Source organism: Strongylocentrotus purpuratus, unplaced genomic scaffold (assembly GCF_000002235.5).
Source record: "Strongylocentrotus purpuratus isolate Spur 01 unplaced genomic scaffold, Spur_5.0 spur5_scaffold_5, whole genome shotgun sequence".
NCBI lineage: Eukaryota > Metazoa > Echinodermata > Echinoidea > Camarodonta > Strongylocentrotidae > Strongylocentrotus > Strongylocentrotus purpuratus.
The window spans coordinates 44,024,569-44,044,382 of NW_022145611.1; the positions used below are offsets into that span (position 1 = coordinate 44,024,569).

The 19,814-nt window shown below is 37.9% G+C and overlaps 1 protein-coding gene across 9 annotated transcripts in view; it reads right to left on the reverse strand.

The window, feature by feature from the left end:
- The window catches only part of LOC581115, a 37,701-nt gene extending 19,897 nt beyond the window's left edge, over positions 1–17,804 (reverse strand). For 4 of the 9 annotated variants that reach the window (XM_030998338.1, XM_011675399.2, XM_011675397.2 and 1 more), the window contains exons 1-3: positions 17,576–17,804; positions 11,494–11,585; positions 1,686–1,843 (exon numbers count right to left, since the gene is read on the reverse strand). In XM_030998338.1, the coding sequence (XP_030854198.1) occupies positions 1,686–1,843; positions 11,494–11,585; positions 17,576–17,678 (353 nt within the window). In that variant the 5' untranslated portion in view covers positions 17,679–17,804. Of the gene's footprint in view, positions 1–1,685; positions 1,844–2,817; positions 3,057–8,348; positions 8,927–11,493; positions 11,586–11,954; positions 12,077–17,575 lie in introns of those variants that run through there. The other 5 variants (XM_011675400.2, XM_011675401.2, XM_011675404.2 and 2 more) reach the window with 5 other exon arrangements.
- Between the last annotated feature and the right edge of the window lie 2,010 nt (positions 17,805–19,814).

Below are 19,814 nucleotides of genomic sequence, written 5' to 3' on the forward strand. Positions count from 1 at the left end.
CTTAGTGAGATAGGACTTGCTAAACTTAAATATTAACAAAAAATATCTCCTCCATTAATTTCAGGATCTCTTCTCAACTAATCTACATACATGTATATTAAAGTTAATTTGAGGTATAGGAGACTCTTCTACAATGATTGAGATCCCTGCTGATCCTAACAATGATATGGGACTTTGAAAAGTGCTGGTATTTATTTGCCTATATTTGAAAAGTCACTTTGAATTTATCCATACTCCTGTAGGCAGCAAAAGATTCATAGACTGTGGCCGGGTAGAGGAAGGTACAGGATGTAGTGATTAGTTGTATGATGTTATGAATATATATGCTAGGTATTGAGGGTAGATAGCAGATCACAAGGTCTGACAACGACTGTTCATGAACTTGAGAAAGCAGCGAAGGATCTACATGTATGGCCCAGCAGAAAATAATGGTGATTGCAAAAGTGCAAAAAGAAATTGAAAACTGTTAGCACACAGATCCATCACATTAATATCAAACAGCTTTAACTGTGGGCTCATTTATTGATTGGGTAAACATTCAATTATCGCCAGATGTTGCTTTGTTTGTACTGCGTGTGATTTGTTGAGATTCAAGAACTAATATCAGCAGTTCAGCACTCAGGACAGATCCCTGCAGTATGCCATAATACCTTATGGTATGGCTCGTTGAATGAAATATCAGTTCAAAATAATGTGTTGACATAAAATATCCTACAAAAATGGTTTAAAATGCTAAATGAATGCCCAAATTATTATAGACATGGTTATATGCTGTGCTTTAATCGGTACATGAAGAAAACAATTTATGAAGCAGGAAGAAACATTGTAAAAGGAGTGATAAAGTCAGTGTAGGAAGTATTAGATGTTTCTCAAAAATGTAATTTCCAAGGTTGATGGTGATCACTTTATATAAGTTGAATTTATCTTGAAGTAAATTTACTTGAAATGTTTAAAAAAAAGTAAGCTTAGAATGTTTAATAAGGAAACTTAATGTTTAACTTTTAATTGGACTTTCTATTTGTTTGTATACCATGAGAGATGGTAGATGTACTCTAAAATCATTTATAGATGTAGATATCATCGTAACTAGAGGAGGAAATCATTGTGGCCAAATACGTGTTTATAACCTTGTATCCTTTCACATTTTCAATAACTTTTCATCAAGTACTTTCAAGTTTATTACTTAGTAACTATCAAGGACAATGAAATTATGGTATATATTGATATCATTTATATATGAAAGAAAATTATAATACATATTACATACAAAGTAAACATAATTTTTGAATACCTATAGAGCTAACTTAATATAAATAAATCCAACATGGTCTGAGAAAAAGAACATAAGAAAAAGTGCCTTAGAGGATGTACTATGACTGTACAGTCAACTTTACTTGGTTGTGTGAAGTAATGTATATCAGTTACGGTAGATACATTGTCAAAGGCAACGGTTTAAATACTTCAGGGGCGGATCTAGCTTTTTGCCAGGGGGGGGGGGGGGTTTGACCCAGTGGCGGATCCAGGATTTTTCCAAAAATCGTGCCGTTTTACTTTTTTCTTTTCCCCCCCCTTTTTTTTTCTTTCTCACTTGGCCGCCCAAGGGGGGAGGGGGGGGGGGTTTAAACACCCCCAAGCTTGAACACCCCCCCCCCAGATCCGCCCCTGTTCTTAGTTTTGAAACTTACTTTGACTGTGCAATGGACTGCAGTAGGACATCATGGAAGACCATTGTGAGTTGTTTGGAAGGTTTAGCGATGTCGTAAGCCGTCTGTTCTTGACCGTCTTTGATAGATGGATCTACGCCTGATACTAACAAGGCTCTCACTACATCTGCATTACCAAGCTGGGAAAGAAATTAGAGTTTTTTTTAAAAAAATTTATTGATACATTTTATTTCAAATTCAGTAAAAACACACTAAAAAACAGGTTATAAACATTTACAATGTACATATAAAATCAACTTAAATATGTGAAACAAAGTAATAACATTTAAAAACAAATAGTTGGAAAATGAAATAGGGTGTATCAGTAAAAGCCTATGTGGCTTGACAAGTTGATACACCCATTACAAAGAATGAAAAACATTATATAAATTTCAGTGATAACTATAAACTATTTATGCAAATCTCTTACTGTTTTAAAGTTAGAGAAGTGAGATGGGCAATGAGATCTCATAAAATTACTCTTACAAGAAGTGGAGCTAACAGCTTGCATAGATTTTTCATTTTGGCAGCCAACTAAAACTGTCCAATTAAATGAAAATGGAACAATAAATAGAAGAGAGGCCCCACAATGATTGTTAAATTAATCTGATGTATTTGGGTCTCACTCACTCACTCAATGACAGCATGAAGACTCATATCATATCCCCCACCTTCTCTCTCTCCCTCTCTCCTATCATATCCCCACCTTCTCTCTCTCCCTCTCTCATATCATATCCCCACCTTCTCTCTCTCCCTCTCTCCTATCATATCCCCACCTTCTCTCTCTCCCTCTCTCATATCATATCCCCACCTTCTCTCTCTCCCTCTCTCATATCATATCCCCACCTTCTCTCTCTCCCTCTCTCCCATCATACCCCCACCTTCTCTCTCTCTCTCCAATCATATCCCCACCTTCTCTCTCTTTCTCTTCTTTCAGCAAAATAAATGCGTGCTTGTGTGTGCTTTAAGTAAAGTTAAGGCAGCTAGTGATCCTCCTTTTAAACTGATGAATGCTTTTAACATCAATACACAATTACACAATGTACTGCACCTTTCATGTTCTCTGTACACTTTATGAGCTGAGAATATAGTACAATAGTAAGATGATATTTACCCTGCAGATTTACATGCAACTTTCTTGAAGAATTTTGATGCCATGAAATAAGAGTTATAAGATGCCCTCAATATTTTCTACAGCACACTTCAACATGTAAATGTTCCCTAGACAAAACCACTTGTTCAATGGGCCACTCCCTCTCATGATTGCTTTGTACCAAAGCAGCCAACAAACTCCACTCAAATGACCCTTAAAAGCTATTTGCATGGTACCATTCAACATTTTTTTCAAGAGGAAATAACATTAGCTGAATTGTGTGTAAATTGATCTCTGTTCAAAAGAAAAAAGAAAATATTGGGAAGATATGGTGTACAATAGTGGAAAAGGTATAACCTTATTTCCAAAGAGTTAGGGCTACAGTGTATACAAACCCACCCATATATTTGAGTTAAAACAACCTTAAATCTTGATGCTACCAGTATAAAGATCTTATGTATTCCTACTGGTCTTCATCTGAACCTTTTAACATAACAAGGGAAACGCTCTCGGCGGTCTCGCCTGCATAACGCAATTCAATATGATAAACCAGAACGTCAATGACGTAGCGCTCATCCGCATCTCACAACAACAAATATCGTTAATTTTATGTGGTACACTTTTGAACTGGTCAAAAAATAGAAATTTGATGCCCTGGAAGGGACATAATTTCATTTCATTTGCATAAAGTACCATAAATAATCAATGGAGCAAAATCTCACAATTCTGTGTAGAAGTTTATTGTTCCAAATTTAGCTCTACCAGATAAGGCAAAATCGGCAAGAAATGAGGGAAAAGAAGCAATTTTTGTTATTTTTGGAATAAATTTGCATAAATTACCATAATTAATTAATGGAGAACAATTTCAAAATTCTGTGTAGAAATTTTAAATCCCCTCCTAGCCCTATCATATGAAACAATCAGAATCAAAATCGGTTGAAAAATAACGAAGAAGAAGCATTTTGAAAATCTTAATGTTGATGCCACAACAAAGACTAAGTTTGTTGACCTTAAATGGCCTTTGACCTTAACTTAGTGACCTGAAATTCTACTCACATGATTGGGGATGCTTGATTACCCTATAGTCAAAGTTTCATTGACTAAGAACTTATACTTTAAAACAGGCGCGGATCCAGGATTTCTTAGGGGGGGGGGCCCAAATTTGAAATTATGCGAGCCAAATATTGGTACGTAATAGTGACCAACAGTGACGTAATGCGGGGGGGGGGGGGATCGGTGCAGGGAGGGGCGATTCCCCCCCCCCCTCCCTCCTCCGCGAAACGCGGAAGCTTTGACGTTTTATTAAATTATTAGAGAAAGAAGACGATTCGTTGTACCATTCTCGAAAATAATTCTCGTCTGAATTTAATTTTTCCCCTCCCGCGCGGAGCGCGGAAAAAATTTACGATTTATTAAACTATTAGAGAAAGAAGACGATTCGTTGTCGAGTTCTCGACTCTTAATCCTCGTCTGAATTCAGTTTTCCCCCTTCCTCGTGAAGCGTGGAAGCTTTTACGATTCATTAAATCATTAGAGAAAGAAGACGATTCGTTGTACCGTTCTCGACTCTTAATCCTTGTCTAAATTCAGTCTCCCCCCTCCCCCTCTTGCGCGAAGCGCGGAAGCTTTTACGTTTCATTAAGCCATTAAAGATTCGTATTACCGTTCTCGCCTCTTAATCCTCGTCTAAATTTAGGTTCCCCCCCTTCCCGCGCGAAGCGCGGAAGCTTTTAAATTTCCTTAAATCATTAGAGAAAGAAGACGATTCGTTGTACCGTTCTCGAAAATAATTCTCATCGGAATTTAGTACCCCCTCCATCCCGCGCGAAGCGCGGAAGCTTTTACGTTTCATTAAGCCATTAAAGATTCGTATTACCGTTCTCGCCTCTTAATCCTCGTCTGAATTTGGGTTTCCCCTCCCCCCCCCCCCCCTCCCGCGCAAAGCGCGGAAGCTTTTAAATTTCCTTAAATCATTAGAGAAAGAAGACGATTCGTTGTACCGTTTTCGAAAATAATCCTCATCTGAATTTAGATTCTCCCTCCCCCCCTCCTCCCGCGCGAAGCGCGGAAGCTTTTAAGTTTCATTAAATCATTAGAAAAACAAGACGATTCGTTGTACAGTTCTCGACTCTTAATCCTCGTCTGAATTCAGTTTTCCCCCTTCTGCGCGAAGCGTGGAAGCTTTTACGATTCATTAAATCATTAGAGAAAGAAGACGATTCGTTGTACCGTTCTCGACTCTTAATCCTTGTCTTAATTCAGTCTCCCCCCCTCCCCCTCTTGCGCGAAGCGCGGAAGCTTTGACGCTTCATTAAACTATTAAAGAAAGAAGACGATTCATTATTCAGTTCTCGACTCTTAATCCTCGTCTAAATTCAGGTTCCCCCCTCTCGCGCGAAGCGCGGAAGCTTTTAATTTTCATTAAATCATTAGAGAAAGAAGACGATTCGTTGTACCGTTCTCGAAAATAATCCTCATCGGAATTTAGTACCCCCTCCATCCCGCGCGAAGCGCGGAAGCTTTTACGTTTCATTAAGCCATTAAAGATTCGTATTACCGTTCTCGCCTCTTAATCCTCGTCTGAATTTGGGTTTCCCCTCCCCCCCCCCCTCCCGCGCGAAGCGCGGAAGCTTTTAAATTTCCTTAAATCATTAGAGAAAGAAGACGATTCGTTGTACCGTTTTCGAAAATAATCCTCATCTGAATTTAGATTCTCCCTCCCCCCCTCCTCCCGCGCGAAGCGCGGAAGCTTTTAAGTTTCATTAAATCATTAGAAAAACAAGACGATTCGTTGTACAGTTCTCGACTCTTAATCCTCGTCTGAATTCAGTTTTCCCCCTTCTGCGCGAAGCGTGGAAGCTTTTACGATTCATTAAATCATTAGAGAAAGAAGACGATTCGTTGTACCGTTCTCGACTCTTAATCCTTGTCTTAATTCAGTCTCCCCCCCTCCCCCTCTTGCGCGAAGCGCGGAAGCTTTGACGCTTCATTAAACTATTAAAGAAAGAAGACGATTCATTATTCAGTTCTCGACTCTTAATCCTCGTCTAGATTCAGGTTCCCCCCTCTCGCGCGAAGCGCGGAAGCTTTTAATTTTCATTAAATCATTAGAGAAAGAAGACGATTCGTTGTACCGTTCTCGAAAATAATCCTCATCGGAATTTAGTTCCCCCTCCATCCCGCGCGAAGCGCGGAAGCTTTTACGTTTCATTAAGCCATTTAAGATTCGTATTACCGTTCTCGCCTCTGAATCCTCGTCTGAATTCAGGTTCCCCCCTCCCGCGCGAAGCGCGGAAGCTTTGGCGTTTCATAAGATTATGAGAGAAAGAAGATGATTCGTTGTACCGTTCTCCATTTTTAATCCTTGTCTGAATTCAGTCCCCCCCCCTCCCCTCCTGCGCGACGCTGTGACGATTCATTAAATTATTAGAGAAAGAAGCCGATGCGCTGTACCGTTCTCTATACTGTTAATCCTTGTCTGAATTTCAAAGATGTTCTTTGTCTGCTCCTTTTTCTTCCTACGTCCTCTTCCGATTTGGGGGGACCGCCCCCCCTCCCCCCCCCCTGCCTACGCGTCTGCGGTCAGATAAACACATTTTGATACCTTGTCTAACCCGCAAGCGGTCAGATAAGCATTCAGGGGCCCGTCTTAGGGCCCCTGGTGGGGTCGAGGCGGCGGAGCCGGCACTGGAAGCTCAGGGGTTTTAGGCGTTTAATTAAGGTCAGATGAGCATTTTTTTTGTATACCTTATTATTTTGTGACACTGGCAGGTCACTATTTGGCGTGGGGTCCAGGGGGCGGAGCCGCCAAAAACCAGGGGTTTGAGGCATTAAATTACCGTCAGATGATCATCTAAGGGCCCGCCGTAGGGCCCTAGGTGGAATCCAGGGGGCAGAGCCCCCGGAGGCTTAGGGGTTTTAGGCATTAATCACGGTCAGATGGGCATATTTTGATGCCTCATTATTTTTTAACACTGGCAGTTAACTATTCTTTCATTCTTGCTCTCATTCTATATTATTTCTCTTTAATATACTTTTTCAAAAAAGTGGGGGTGGGGGGGGGGGGGGGGGAGCTCGGTGCTCCCGATCCCCGCCGTACCTCGGGCACTGACATGTAGGAATCTCAAGAATCATATTTCTTGCCTGGCTGTTAATTTAGGAATTTGTCATTTTCCAACAAACACATACAAACGTATAATTTACTAAAAAGTGAGGAAAAATCTCGGAAATTATGTCATATCAGCATTATTTGTAATCCACCGTTGTGGAATTAGAAATAAACCACGTTTGAATTTGATTTCCCCCAAGCCCCCCCCCCCCCCCATCGGTACGCCAGTATCTCCTCTTTTCCTTTTTTCTTTCCCTTTCCTTCCTTCTCTCTTATTTTTTGATTGGGGGGAGGGGGGGGGGGGTCAACAGCCTGGGAGGCAAGGCCCTTTCGCCCCCCCCGATCTCCTTTTCCCCCTTTTCTTTTCTTCTTCCTCTTCTTTCTTTCCATTTCTCTCCTCTTTCCCTTTCCCTTCTTTTCCTTTCTTCTCTCTTTTTTTTTTTTTTTTTTTTTTTTTTGCGGGGGGGGGGGGGGGCCAAGGCCCGCTCGGCCCCCCCCCTGGATCCGCGCCTGCTTTAAAAATTATACCAAAAATTCAAAAACTTAACCTTAGGTTAAGTTTTCGATGATGATGCTACAACATAGTCCAAGTCTGTTGACCTGAAATGACCTTTGACCTTGACTTTGTGATCTGAAATTCTACTCACATGATTGGGGATGCTTGATTACCCTATAGTCAAAGTTTCATTGACTAAGAACTTATACTTTAAAAATTATACCAAAAATTCAAAAACTTAACCTTAGGTTAAGTTTTTGATGTTGACGCCGTCGCCGTCGCCGTCGCCGTCGCCGTCGCCGCCGCCGTCACCGGAAAAGCGGCGCCTATGTCTCGCTTTTTGCTACGCAGGCGAGACAAAAAGGGTGGTAGACATTGACCATTAACATGTAGTGCTGGTAGTCTGGTATTACATATTATGATAGAAAGGCAAGCGTCAGTACATCTCTGTGACAAGTCAAACACACAAGGCTTCACAAGCTCATGATCCTTTTTTTTTAAATTAGAGTTAAGATTTCATTAACCAAGAAAAGTCTTTGCATTGAAGGTTCCATTGGGTTTGGAATCGATAATTGAGATCTCAGAATTACTTTGTGTTTTTTTGCCCAAGGGAATTTTTTTTAGCAATTCAATGGCATATAACTTTTGTGAAATATGTAATGTAACATCTTTAATTTTCTTCTACCAAAATAAAAATGACTTAATTATAATCTGATCAGATTTTTTGCATTTAAAAAAAAAATAACAATGCATTTACAGGTACTCAAATTTTACTGTATACCATGAAGTACCAGTATATAACTGTATTAGAAGATATTTTTTTGAAATAATTCCCCCCCCCCCCCAAAAAAAAAAAAAAAAAAAAAATTGTTCATAATGATTTTAATATTCATACAATTAATTTTATTATATTGTTTACAATGTAGTATAATTTTAAGGAAAACTCACCAGTCAATTCAATCAAATAATTCCTTTAAAGCTCCAAAATATAAAGCCACACTGTTGTCTCAGTCGAACACTGACAGATACTGTATACCTTTCAATAATTGAAATACTGTATAGAGAAAGGCATATATATGACTGTACACAAGCCTGGATCAGAAGCAAATGAGGTTGTTGTCTCATTGCCAGGACAATACTATGAATTTTGGTTTAGAAGGGTAGGTACTGATGGTGTCAATACAACCGGCTGAGCATACATGCATGTACAGATTGAACCCATTATTTCACTCTCCTTGTTTTCACTTCAGCTTTTGTTTGGATAGTTATGAATAGAGATTAGCATGGAAGGGAGAGAGTTTATACCAGTTATACAAAAGACTTGTGTACAGATAGGAGTTCTAGAGAACACTAAGGCTTCTTACAATAACTGCCTACGCATAAAAGAAACTTGCTAGGTATTCGTTCATTAGGTCAGAATTCAGTCAGTCTGCAAAGTGGAACCACTTTTATAAAGTGCATTATTTATCAGCCACGATGGCAAACCAATTCCAAATCGACCAATTTTAGGCCATTCTCGGTAATGTGAATGTTGTTGTTTCGTCTTACAAGTCTAGGATCAGTCGTGCTGGTGTGACCAGGGTTTATGCAGTTAAATGTCATGGATTTGGTGACAAATTGAAATCATGCTTTACCCCCCCCCCCCCCCCCCTCCCCCAATGGCATGGTAGAACCAGGATGCTCAGCTAGGTGCTTTCTTTTTACACATTCAAATGCTAACTTTATTGATTTCAATCCAAACAGATAGGATCATTCTCAATGTACATTGGATAACAAATTTCAAAGTTATAGTGTAACATAAGCTAAAATACTTTTTGCCAACACATGTGCTTAGTATGCTATATAATACACTGGTTTTACCATATATTTCTTACTGCAATATCATATGGGCTACTCATAAGTGCAATACTAATCGTATATTACTGTTACAGAAAAAAGCAATTCGAGTTTGTACCGATGCAGGTTATCGCGACCACACTGACCCTTTATTTGCCACATTAAAAACTCTAAAAATAAGTGATATACACTACATGCAAAAATCTGTGTTCATGTTTCGACTTAAATCCGGCAATCTTCCCCAATCACTAGTCATTTTATTCCAACATAATTTTAATTTTCATTCCTACCCAACCAGGCATTCCAATGACTATCACCTATTTAACGCCAAAACAGCCTTAGCTCAAAACTCAATTAGACATTCTGGCCCTGATACCTGGAATGCACTACCCCCTGAAATAAAAACGATGAATACAATGCTATCCTTTAAAAGAGCGGTGAAAAAGTTTCTTATTGCTCATTATCTTTAAATCCATCAACAAAATAAATTCTCCTCGTTTACCCATCGTTACAAAACTCGATAATTTTCTGTACTGTTTACTTTTTTTTGCTTCCATTTATTGAAACGTTGATTATAACCTTCCATGACCTGGTATGAATACACGTATGAATAAAGAGTGGCCTACTTGGGATACTGAATAAACACTGTCTTCTATACAAACATTTCAAGGCTCTGACTCGCAGGCCCAGGTTTAAAACCAGCTGGTTGATCTTACTTTCACATTCTTACTGTCCGAACCTTGAGAGTCTTCTCATTCTATTGTATCCCAAGTTGGCCACTCAGTATTCAAATTTGCATTTCTTTTCTTATTTAGAATCTTTATATATCAATTTGAAATCCAACTACCACATAAGTCTGTGAATATTGATGTGCATCCCCTCTTTCTTTTCTCTTCTTTTTTCTGTCTTTTCCCCTTTTACCAATATTTTGTTCTTCCATATTTGTATTATTATGTATCCTTTGAGGGTAGTCATACTATCAAGCTTTGCTTATTTTGTCAACCCTCCTGTTTGATGTTCTCGATTAGTTAGTTACACCCAGCCTTACCTTATTCTACATATATTCTTTTGTCATGTGTAAATTTGCAATATTTGTTTGTTATATATTTGTAAAAATGCAAAAGAAAAAGAAAATCAAACAGAAATAAATAAATCAAATAAATCAACATTGATAATTAAGTGTAAGAGTAGGGATAACAATAACCAGGAGTGACACAAATTAACATACTAATGATTTTTGCTAGTTATTTTTGCTTTATTTCAGAGTTAGTTGGAGGTATGCATGCCCTGTAATGATTATTAACCTCTTTTTTATAAACTAGATCCCCACCCCCTCCTTTTCCCCTGTCAAAATAACTATAGTACCTACTGTAATCACCATAGAGTAAAAAGTTTCTCTCTAAAATCTCAAACAAATATTCAAATTAATCTATTACATTTACTGGCATCTTTGTTCAAGACAGCTGATGTGGATCAATCCAGGTACTTTAATACCAGAAGCTATGGGAAATGAATGAAACTAATAACATTCCATTCCTGTATATCACATGATACACACTGTACATGAAACTATGATGCCAAGCATATAGAAGGCTAATCATCAGAGAAAGTTATAAATCTAATTAATCTATATGTATAAATCATCTGAATGTCATCATATAGGCCTACGTGTAGTAACTTCAAGGATCCATTCAGATTTGAATGACAAGAGGTCTTGTTTTACAAAGTAACGGACACAGTGAACATGTGATTTATACCCTGCACATTTCTCTACTACATGTATACAATCTGATCATTATGTGTAGAAACTTTACACATTCTCTGTCCCAACCCCACCAATCTATTCAGTTTCCATTAAAACAAAAATGTACATACAGGACATATTTGTACAAAGGATGTCAACTTTGTCAAGGACATCATTTTGCATTTAGCCATACTACATTCACACAATCAAATCTAGTTACTGTAAGTGTGAATAGCTTTTAAATGGGAATAGGTTGTTTTTAAAAAGTCTTATTTGTATAAACAAGAAAAAGACTCCTGTTCAACACCCTTACCATGCAAGTAAAGCAAAATTGGCATAATTCCCACAGCTGTTATTGTTTGTTTTGTCTGTCATGTATGTGCCTCCATATTTTAGAAGGCCATGCATGGCAGGTCATGCTTGTTGTTTAAGTCAAATATAATGCCTAGTGTCTGTGTGATGTACAAATATAGCCTCGTACGTACATTTACATTTAACAAAATGTATGAATACCTTAGCAGCTAGATGCAGCATATTTCCATGTTCTGGGGTGACAGAATTCAAAGCATCCAATAGTTTGATATCCATCTTAGAGCTATGAAGACCTATTTTTAAAAATTCAAAGAAATTAAGAAGAATAAGATATGATTTAGATATCACAATCATAATATTGCCAATGGCTGTGATTAAGAAAACAGTGGTCATTAGTATGATATTTTGTAACAATCTTCATTTTCACAGTTTAAGAGTACTATTAAAGGAATATCGAGAATATAGAAAATAATACAGAGCACACAACTCTATAACTAAAGAATTATTTACAACGTTTAATAATCAATAGTTCCTCTTTCATCATCATGCAAATTTTTGTGAAAGCTAGTCAGACTTTTTAAACACAGATCTCAATAATTCACTGATCACGACAGAGTTCTTAGTATATATGTATAAGAAATGTTATATGTTCCTGCCATTACCTAACTAAGACGATTGCTGATAAAACAGTGAATACATACATACCACCACTCACACACTGTAGCTAGAGAGACTGATCTTAACTACAATCAGAATCAGCATACAGTGTATAAGTGGAGGGAGTCTTTTCAACGGTACAGTCAGTGAACAAAATGAAAGGGTAATGACACGTGGCTACCACACAACAAGTGGGTGGGGTTGGGAAACCAGTAGGGCGTGTTATCACTATCTAAACTCTACAAAAATCCAAAAGACAGCCCAAGATAACTCAGGCTGGAGTCAATGGACAAAACACCTTGCACTTAAATAAAATAATATTAAACTGTTACAAATAAAACCATCAGACATCAAATAAAACTAACAAACAAACATGATGAATGCAACTGCATCTCTAATATGCCTCTGCCTACATTTTATACGTTCATTCAATAAATGATCCTATGACCCTAAGGATCTGACCTCATAAACACAAACTCTTTTCATTTAATCTTTTCATGCTCGTATACATGCACTTGAGCCCAGTTAGGTCAACATTTGCTAAGTTATCACAGAAATACAGAATAGGATATTTTCTGGAAATATTAACACTTTAATGACCCTGTTCTCACTCACTTCCTAGACTGATTCAGGCTAGACCGATCTACATGTAGGCTAGATCGGTCTAACTGTGAGTGTGAACATAAACAGTGCCGGGAAACGATCTTCAACCTGAAGTGAGTGTGTTTTTGGCGGGAGGGTAATAAAAGAGAAAAGGAGATTACAGTACACAAATAAAAACAGAGAATATAATATAAGGAAAGATAGAGAGAAAATGATAGAATGATAAAAACAATGAATAACGTGAGAGAAGGTGATAGAAGGAAGAAACAAAGAATAACATAAGGAAAGACAGAGAGAGAAAATGATAAATAATAACAAATTAAAAGATAGAAAAGAAGATGAAAGATGGAAAAACAAAGAATAACATTAGAAATACAGAAAAAGAAAATGATAGAATATCAAAAAATAACAGAATATAGCAGAAGATGAGGCACTCTATTTGGTTTTAAATTCCGCGCGAAACAATGGACCTTTGCTACCCAAGCAACAGGAGCTGTCTAGATCATTCGGGGTATACCATACATGTAGCAACAAGAGTGGTCTAGCTTGTGCAGTGTGAACATAAATGTGGCGTACCTCTGGAGTGATCCAATGGATCGGTCTAGCCTAGATCGGTCGAGGAAGTGAGTGAGAACTGGGTCTAATATGTACAACCAAAATCAAATCAGTTAATCTTTATATGCTCTATCATGTACTTCATAGTCATACAACTTTGGTTTGATTTGTATCAATGCATCGTAATAAGTTGATAATTTTACTAGTATCTTTTAACACTTTATGATCATTGAACTTTGACCTTTGTACTTCAACAACCAATTTTTAATTAATTCATCCTTGCATGCTCTGCATTCTTGATCCAAATTTAGTTGAGTTAGAAAGGGAAAAAAGTTCATTAATATATTTTAGATTACTTTTATAAAGTCTCGATCTAAACTGTTCATGTATCATAAGTCCATAACACACTTCATCCACGTTGGTTTAAATTGATTCAATGCTTTTCAATTTATCATGGTAACAATACAATGTCTGGTATCTTTAAACACTATTGTGATATTGTGACCTTTGACCTCTTGCACCCAAAATCTAATCAGTTCATTATTGCATGCTCGAACATACTTGATCCGAGTTTGGTCGAGTCATATGCTTTTCACACTGGTAAAATTGTGCTTAGCCCCAGACTATAGGTGGGGCTAAAGGGGGGGGGGGGGGTCTCAGCCCCACCTTTAGTCCTGGGTTAAGCTTAGCCCACTCTCTGCTAAGACACAAATTTACCAAAGAGGGCTAGCCCCACCTTAGGTACGTGGTTAGTTGGCCCTGCAAAAGAGCAAGGCTAACTCTGCAATTGCGGTGCTAACATGAATATTCTTATCCCGGGATAGGCCCTTAGTACGGGACTAAAACAGCGTTTGTCAAAAAAGTTAGTCTGGGGCTAAGGAAAGTATGAGGCTAAGTAAAACAAGTGTGAAAAGCATATAAAATATAAAACATGTTTAGCGTCCTGTTTTTTCGAAAAATAGGCAGGAGGAGGCCCTTTTTTTTTCTTTTTTTTCTTTCAAAATGGCCGCTCAAAATGGCCGCTCGGTACATTTTCCCTGACAGTCGGCCTATTTTTTCAAGATGGCCGCCGACATTTTTTAAAATCAGAAATAGATCCATTTTAGCCGTGTTTTTCATGTTTTTTTTCTTTAAAAAAAAAAATTAAAAACTTCAACAAAAAAAACAAAAAAAATAGGAGGCAGCCCCCACAAAGGAAGCGGGCGGGGATGCTAAACATGTATATTTTTTTTAATGGCCTATTAGAAGGGGAAAAAGTCAGTTAGTATATGTTTAGATTACTGTAACATCTGTATTCGTTTACAAAATGTTTGTACATTGTTTTAACGAAAAACAACAAGAACAATAAAAAGTGAATCAATACATATTTCCATGTATACTGTATGTGAACAAAGTCGATATTTGGTGACATGCTTGTGGAAGTGGTAATGTTTAGTTTACGAGCATTATTTCCAAGATAAAATGACTTTTTTCCCCCTTCCTCACATGATCAACCCTGCATCAATACTGGCTAATACACAAAAAACCTGAGGAAGGAATTCTTACAGGTTCAGGTACGACTACAATGTACATACATTAGCTGTGTATTGTTGTGTAGTATAGAGTACCGAAGCTGTGACGTCATAAAAATCTATTTTTAGAATTTATCAATTTTTTCTTCATTTTTTTCGAAAGAGCATCAAAAATAATGTCTAACGTGGTTTAAGAGCCAGAGCATATATAACACTGAGTTCCTATTGGAAATATCTACATTAAGATGGCCATATCTCAGCCAATATTTAACATATTAAATTGTTTTTCAACACTTGGACATTATTTTTGATGCTCTTTCAGAAAATGAAGAAAAAATTGAGAAATTCTAAAATTAGATTTTTGATGATGTCACACTTCGCCATTCTATAAAAAATCTGTCCTTGTCTGCATATGTAAAGCACAATTTTAATGGAATGAACAGGTTTCAGTCTGTACTTCAGGTTTATCAAGTTCATGTTAAAAAGAACAAGAAATGTGACGGAGCTGGAAACCTCAAACCTATTAACATGCTGAATGCACAAATAACTGCGTCTTTTCAGTAGACGCGTACTACATGTATGCGCATCACGACCATGTTAAGGGTATTCAGAACAGGAAAACTCACAAAAAGGGTATCAAATTCACTCAGGGCGTAAATTAATCCAAGACCACCAAAGGCCATGGCCGTGGAAGCCCTTTTGATTGGCCTCAACGCCCCTCTCATTGGCCTTGGAGATTTTGTGTGCCCTTTCCAATTTTTCCCATTTGTACTGTACTTAGGAATGTGCCCTACAGAAAAGTGGACTTGCCCTAAAAATATTGAAATTTAAGGCCTGTTCACTGGTGACAAGAAGACACTAGATAGGGTAGAAAAATTGAAAGCTCCGGTGGGGAGAAGAGGGTCGAAAAGGATTTTAAATCACATGGAAATAAATGATTAAAAGAAAGATATTAAAAGTAAAAGTGAGGATAAGAAGATGGACTTTTCCTTTTTGGCTAAAAAAATAGTCTACAAAGAAAATGCCATGCAAGATATAAAGTCTAAAAATCAGAGATGTTAGATGGGTTTCACTGTATATATAGAGATCAAAAGACTTCGACCCTAACTTAGAGAGCTTTTCAGAAAGGGATTTACAGGATGATGTACAGTGCTCAATGTGACATGCATGTTACCTACACAACCCCCCCCCCCCCCTCCTAGTGTTCACCCACATGAATAGAGACCTACAATGTATTATTGTAGTACATCACAAGGACACAAGGCATAATGTATGTACATTTGTATTCAACTTAATCAATAAGCATGAATCGAAGAAAAAGAGCCTTCTCAACCTTGTGCATATTCACTTTTATTCAGCAATTTTGAGCGAACGGCGCTCTGTATCATAAATATTCATATTTTTGGCGCCGCTACCGCACATTATACTTTCTCATTGCCATGATGAATCGACAATACAACATGGACGAATCATCGGGTTAGGTTGGAAGATGCCCAGAGGAGTCGAAAAAACATTGAAAGTCAATATTGAAAATTTCAAATTACTCCTCTTTAAAAAAAAAAAATGTTGCAAATCCGCTGAATCGTTCTAAAAATCTGGCTCTGGAGCTCCGACGCCTTTGGCATTGTAACTGTAAGTCAGGCCTAAAATAAAAACTTGTTGTATTGGCCTTTGCGACCTACCCAAAAATCTGAAAATCTACGGTCGGCATTTAAAAAAAAAAAAATTATTTTAAACCTTTTTTTAGATTTTTTATAAATAATGAATAAAAAAATATTTATTTTGTTTGTTTAAATGGGATATTATGCATAAAATTAAATTATTCCAAAATTCTCATTTGTGCAAACCATGGATAATTATGAGGTGAAAAAGATATCAATGGAATGACGACGCTGAAACACATGTATTAAAGCATTAAAAACTGAGAATTATCAGCCAAAAGAGGGCGGGAAAAAACACAAAAACATTCAAATTTGAAAGAGGGCGACAATAAAAATTTGAAGAAAAAAAAACTTTTCTGACCGACCGACTATGTTTTGGCACCCAAAGGGCAATACAACAAGTTTTTATTTAGGCCTCATTGTAAGTCGTCAGAGCTCCCTAGTCTAGAGTTAACAGTAGTGGCGCTGGTTCGAGAATAAGGATCGTCTGAATGAACGAGGATCGCCTTCGTACAGTGTAAATGTGGACCGATGCGTCCTCAAATATAAGGATCGTCTGCATTTTCGCAGACATTTCATATTTTTGATTGGCGCGCTGGCGATGCAAAAAAACAGATTCCGCAATGATTTTCTTGATGCATTTTACATGGACTTTGTACAGAGACTTTCACATTATGAGCAATAAATCCTCGGGAAGACGGACAACCCATGAAAGTAGACGTGAACTAGGGTTATATTATACGCCGAATCCATTTTTTGCATCCCTACTGGGCGGTTCGGTAATCCTAAACCTGCAGAGTGTCGATTTAAAAAAAGGCCGCGAAAATGCAGATGATCTTTATTTTTGAGGACGCATTTCTTCCATGTTTATGAGGACCAGTGCCGCGCGCCCTACTGCTTAACTCATATTCAGTAGAGTCTACCATACCAGTCATCATAGGATGAAATGAATCATCATCTGTTCATTTTATTCAAAACCACACAAAACATGATAGACCTAAAGTTAGACTAGATCTAGAGTCTAGACCTAACTTTTTGTTAGACCTAATAGTAGATCTAGTGTTACATAAATCATAAAGAGACTGGTTCGATTTTAATTTGATTACCTACCGGTACATTGAAGTAGGTCTACATTGTCCACGAAATACAAACTTGTAATAGACCTAGACTATAGCCAGATCTATGTTTAATAAATAACGATATAAACCTTAGCACCTCGGCTCGAGTACCGCGTATAGCGGTCGGCTTAACCCTCCCGCCTACTTTCGGCGATAACACCGATCCTTCACCGCTCACCTGTCGATTTGGGCTTTACAGAATGGGCATCAATTGCAAGACGAATCACATCCGTTCTTCCACTTTCAACTGCTATTTTTACTTGTTGAATGGTTTCTTCCATACGGATATGAATTTCTCTTAATTAATCAAAGATTTGAATGAAAATTCAAATAGTATTTTCTGTTTTGTGCATGCCAAACAAGCTCAAAATTCAACCAGGATGGACCAAGAAGAATATACACGGCCACGTACTGGTGGAGTTTAGTCTACTTTCGAAGTTTCATTCATTATTTGTTGACAGAACAACGTGGCAATAGCCAATATTGGTTTCTAACAAAAAGTATATGCATCATAAATGATTTATATCCATTTATAAATATATTAAAGAATCTCTAGATATATTCTATTATTCTGTTGAGACTTTGTGCAATACATTGTGAACATTCATAGCTTCCTATAAAAAAAAGTATTGTTTACAAGACTAACCATTTCGTATTACGCAATGGCCACGCGTAGGCTCCACGGGGCGCGCCCACAGAACTCTTAATACGTATTTAAGAGTTCTGTGGGCGCGCCCACGGGGCAGGGGCAGTTTCCACGGAACTCTAACACGCAATGTTGGCAGTTCCCCCCAGTGGTGGATCTAGGGGGGGGGGGGGGCAAGCCCCCTCTCCTGGCCCCCAAAACAGGTAAATTTAACATTTGGTAATAAAAAAGAAGAAGACGGGCCCCCTCCCAATGCCCAAGGTGGGTGGGGGGGGGGGGGGGGGGGGCTGGGTGTTGAGTAAAAAAAAAAAAAACAATTAGTGCTCCTAACACCTCCCCCCCGCTTTTCGCTATTCGCCGGAATTCGGCGCTAAATATTTTCTCACGAATTGGGAAAAAAATTATAGTGCTCCTTCATCTTCACTATTGTAAAAAGAAAGAAAGAAAGAAAATAGAAAGATATAGACCGACAAACTGAGGAGACTAAGAAGAGGGAGAGAGAGAGAGAGAGAGGAGAGAGAGAGAGAGAGAGAGAGAGAGAGAGAGAGAGAGAGAGAGAGAGAGAGAGAGAGAGAGAGAGAGATAGAGAAGAGAGAGAGAGAGAGAGAGAGAGAGAGAGAGAGAGAGAGAGAGAGAGAGAGAGGGAGAGAGAGAATTCTAAGGATTACCTCCATGGTTACTTCTAATTAAAAAACACATGTAGTCTCACTATGAACATGACAGACAATGAAAGCGGACAAAATATACAGTTCCTCAGGTAGACAAAGGAACATCCCTTCACTGCTATTATGTACAAATGTGTAGAACAGGTGAATATGCATGTGACACCTGTTCTACACATTTTTACATAATAGCAGTGAAGGGATGTCCCTTTGTCTACCTGAGGAACTGTATATTTTGTCCGCTTTCATTGTCTGTCATGTTCATAGTGTCTACAGGTCTCCATAGGTCTTCGATCTGTATTCCCAACTTGGAATGGTTCTTAAACCATCGATATCGATGGTATTTACTCTATCAGGAATGTTGCCCTTTCAAATTCCTAATTTACTGTTGTGCCATGGTGTTTAATCGGGGACACTAATTGGTCCAGTATTGTTTTCTCTGTATTTAAATGATATGCCCAGATGCTTGTCAGATTGTGTTATATCCTTCTGTTCTAATATCAACCCTGATATTATTGTAAATAAATTTAAGAATGATTTAGTAAAAAATCTCATCATGGTTAAGAAGTAATAAACTGATTGTCAAAATAAATAAGTGTGAACTTAAGTTGCTTGGATCTAAAGAGATAAAATATTTTTGTTGAAACTCACCCTTTGTGTATTAATGATACGATTATAAAACAAGTTCACTCCTGTTAATATCTTGGTGTCATATTGATGAAAAATTAGATTCGAATGATCTTGTTGCATATAGGCCTATTCATGAACAAATTAACGAATTTAATTGATAATCAAACAGCTCTAACTGTATTGTAAATCAATTGTACAGCCAAATCCTGATTACTGTAATGTTGTTTGGGGCAGGCGCGTACGCAGGTGGGGGGGGGGGGTTAACCCCCTTCATTTTTGTTTATGTGTATGTTTTGGGAAAACCCCTCCCCCCCCCCCCCCCTTTGAGTTTAGATTTTTTTTTTTTTTTTTTTTCAGCGGCTGGCTGAGCCCTTGCGAAATTTTTGGGACCAAAAAAAAAAAAAAAATGTCCTCTTTAAGTTTGTCAAGATATGGAACAGCTTATGATAAATAGACCCCCAAAACGGGCCAAAAACATA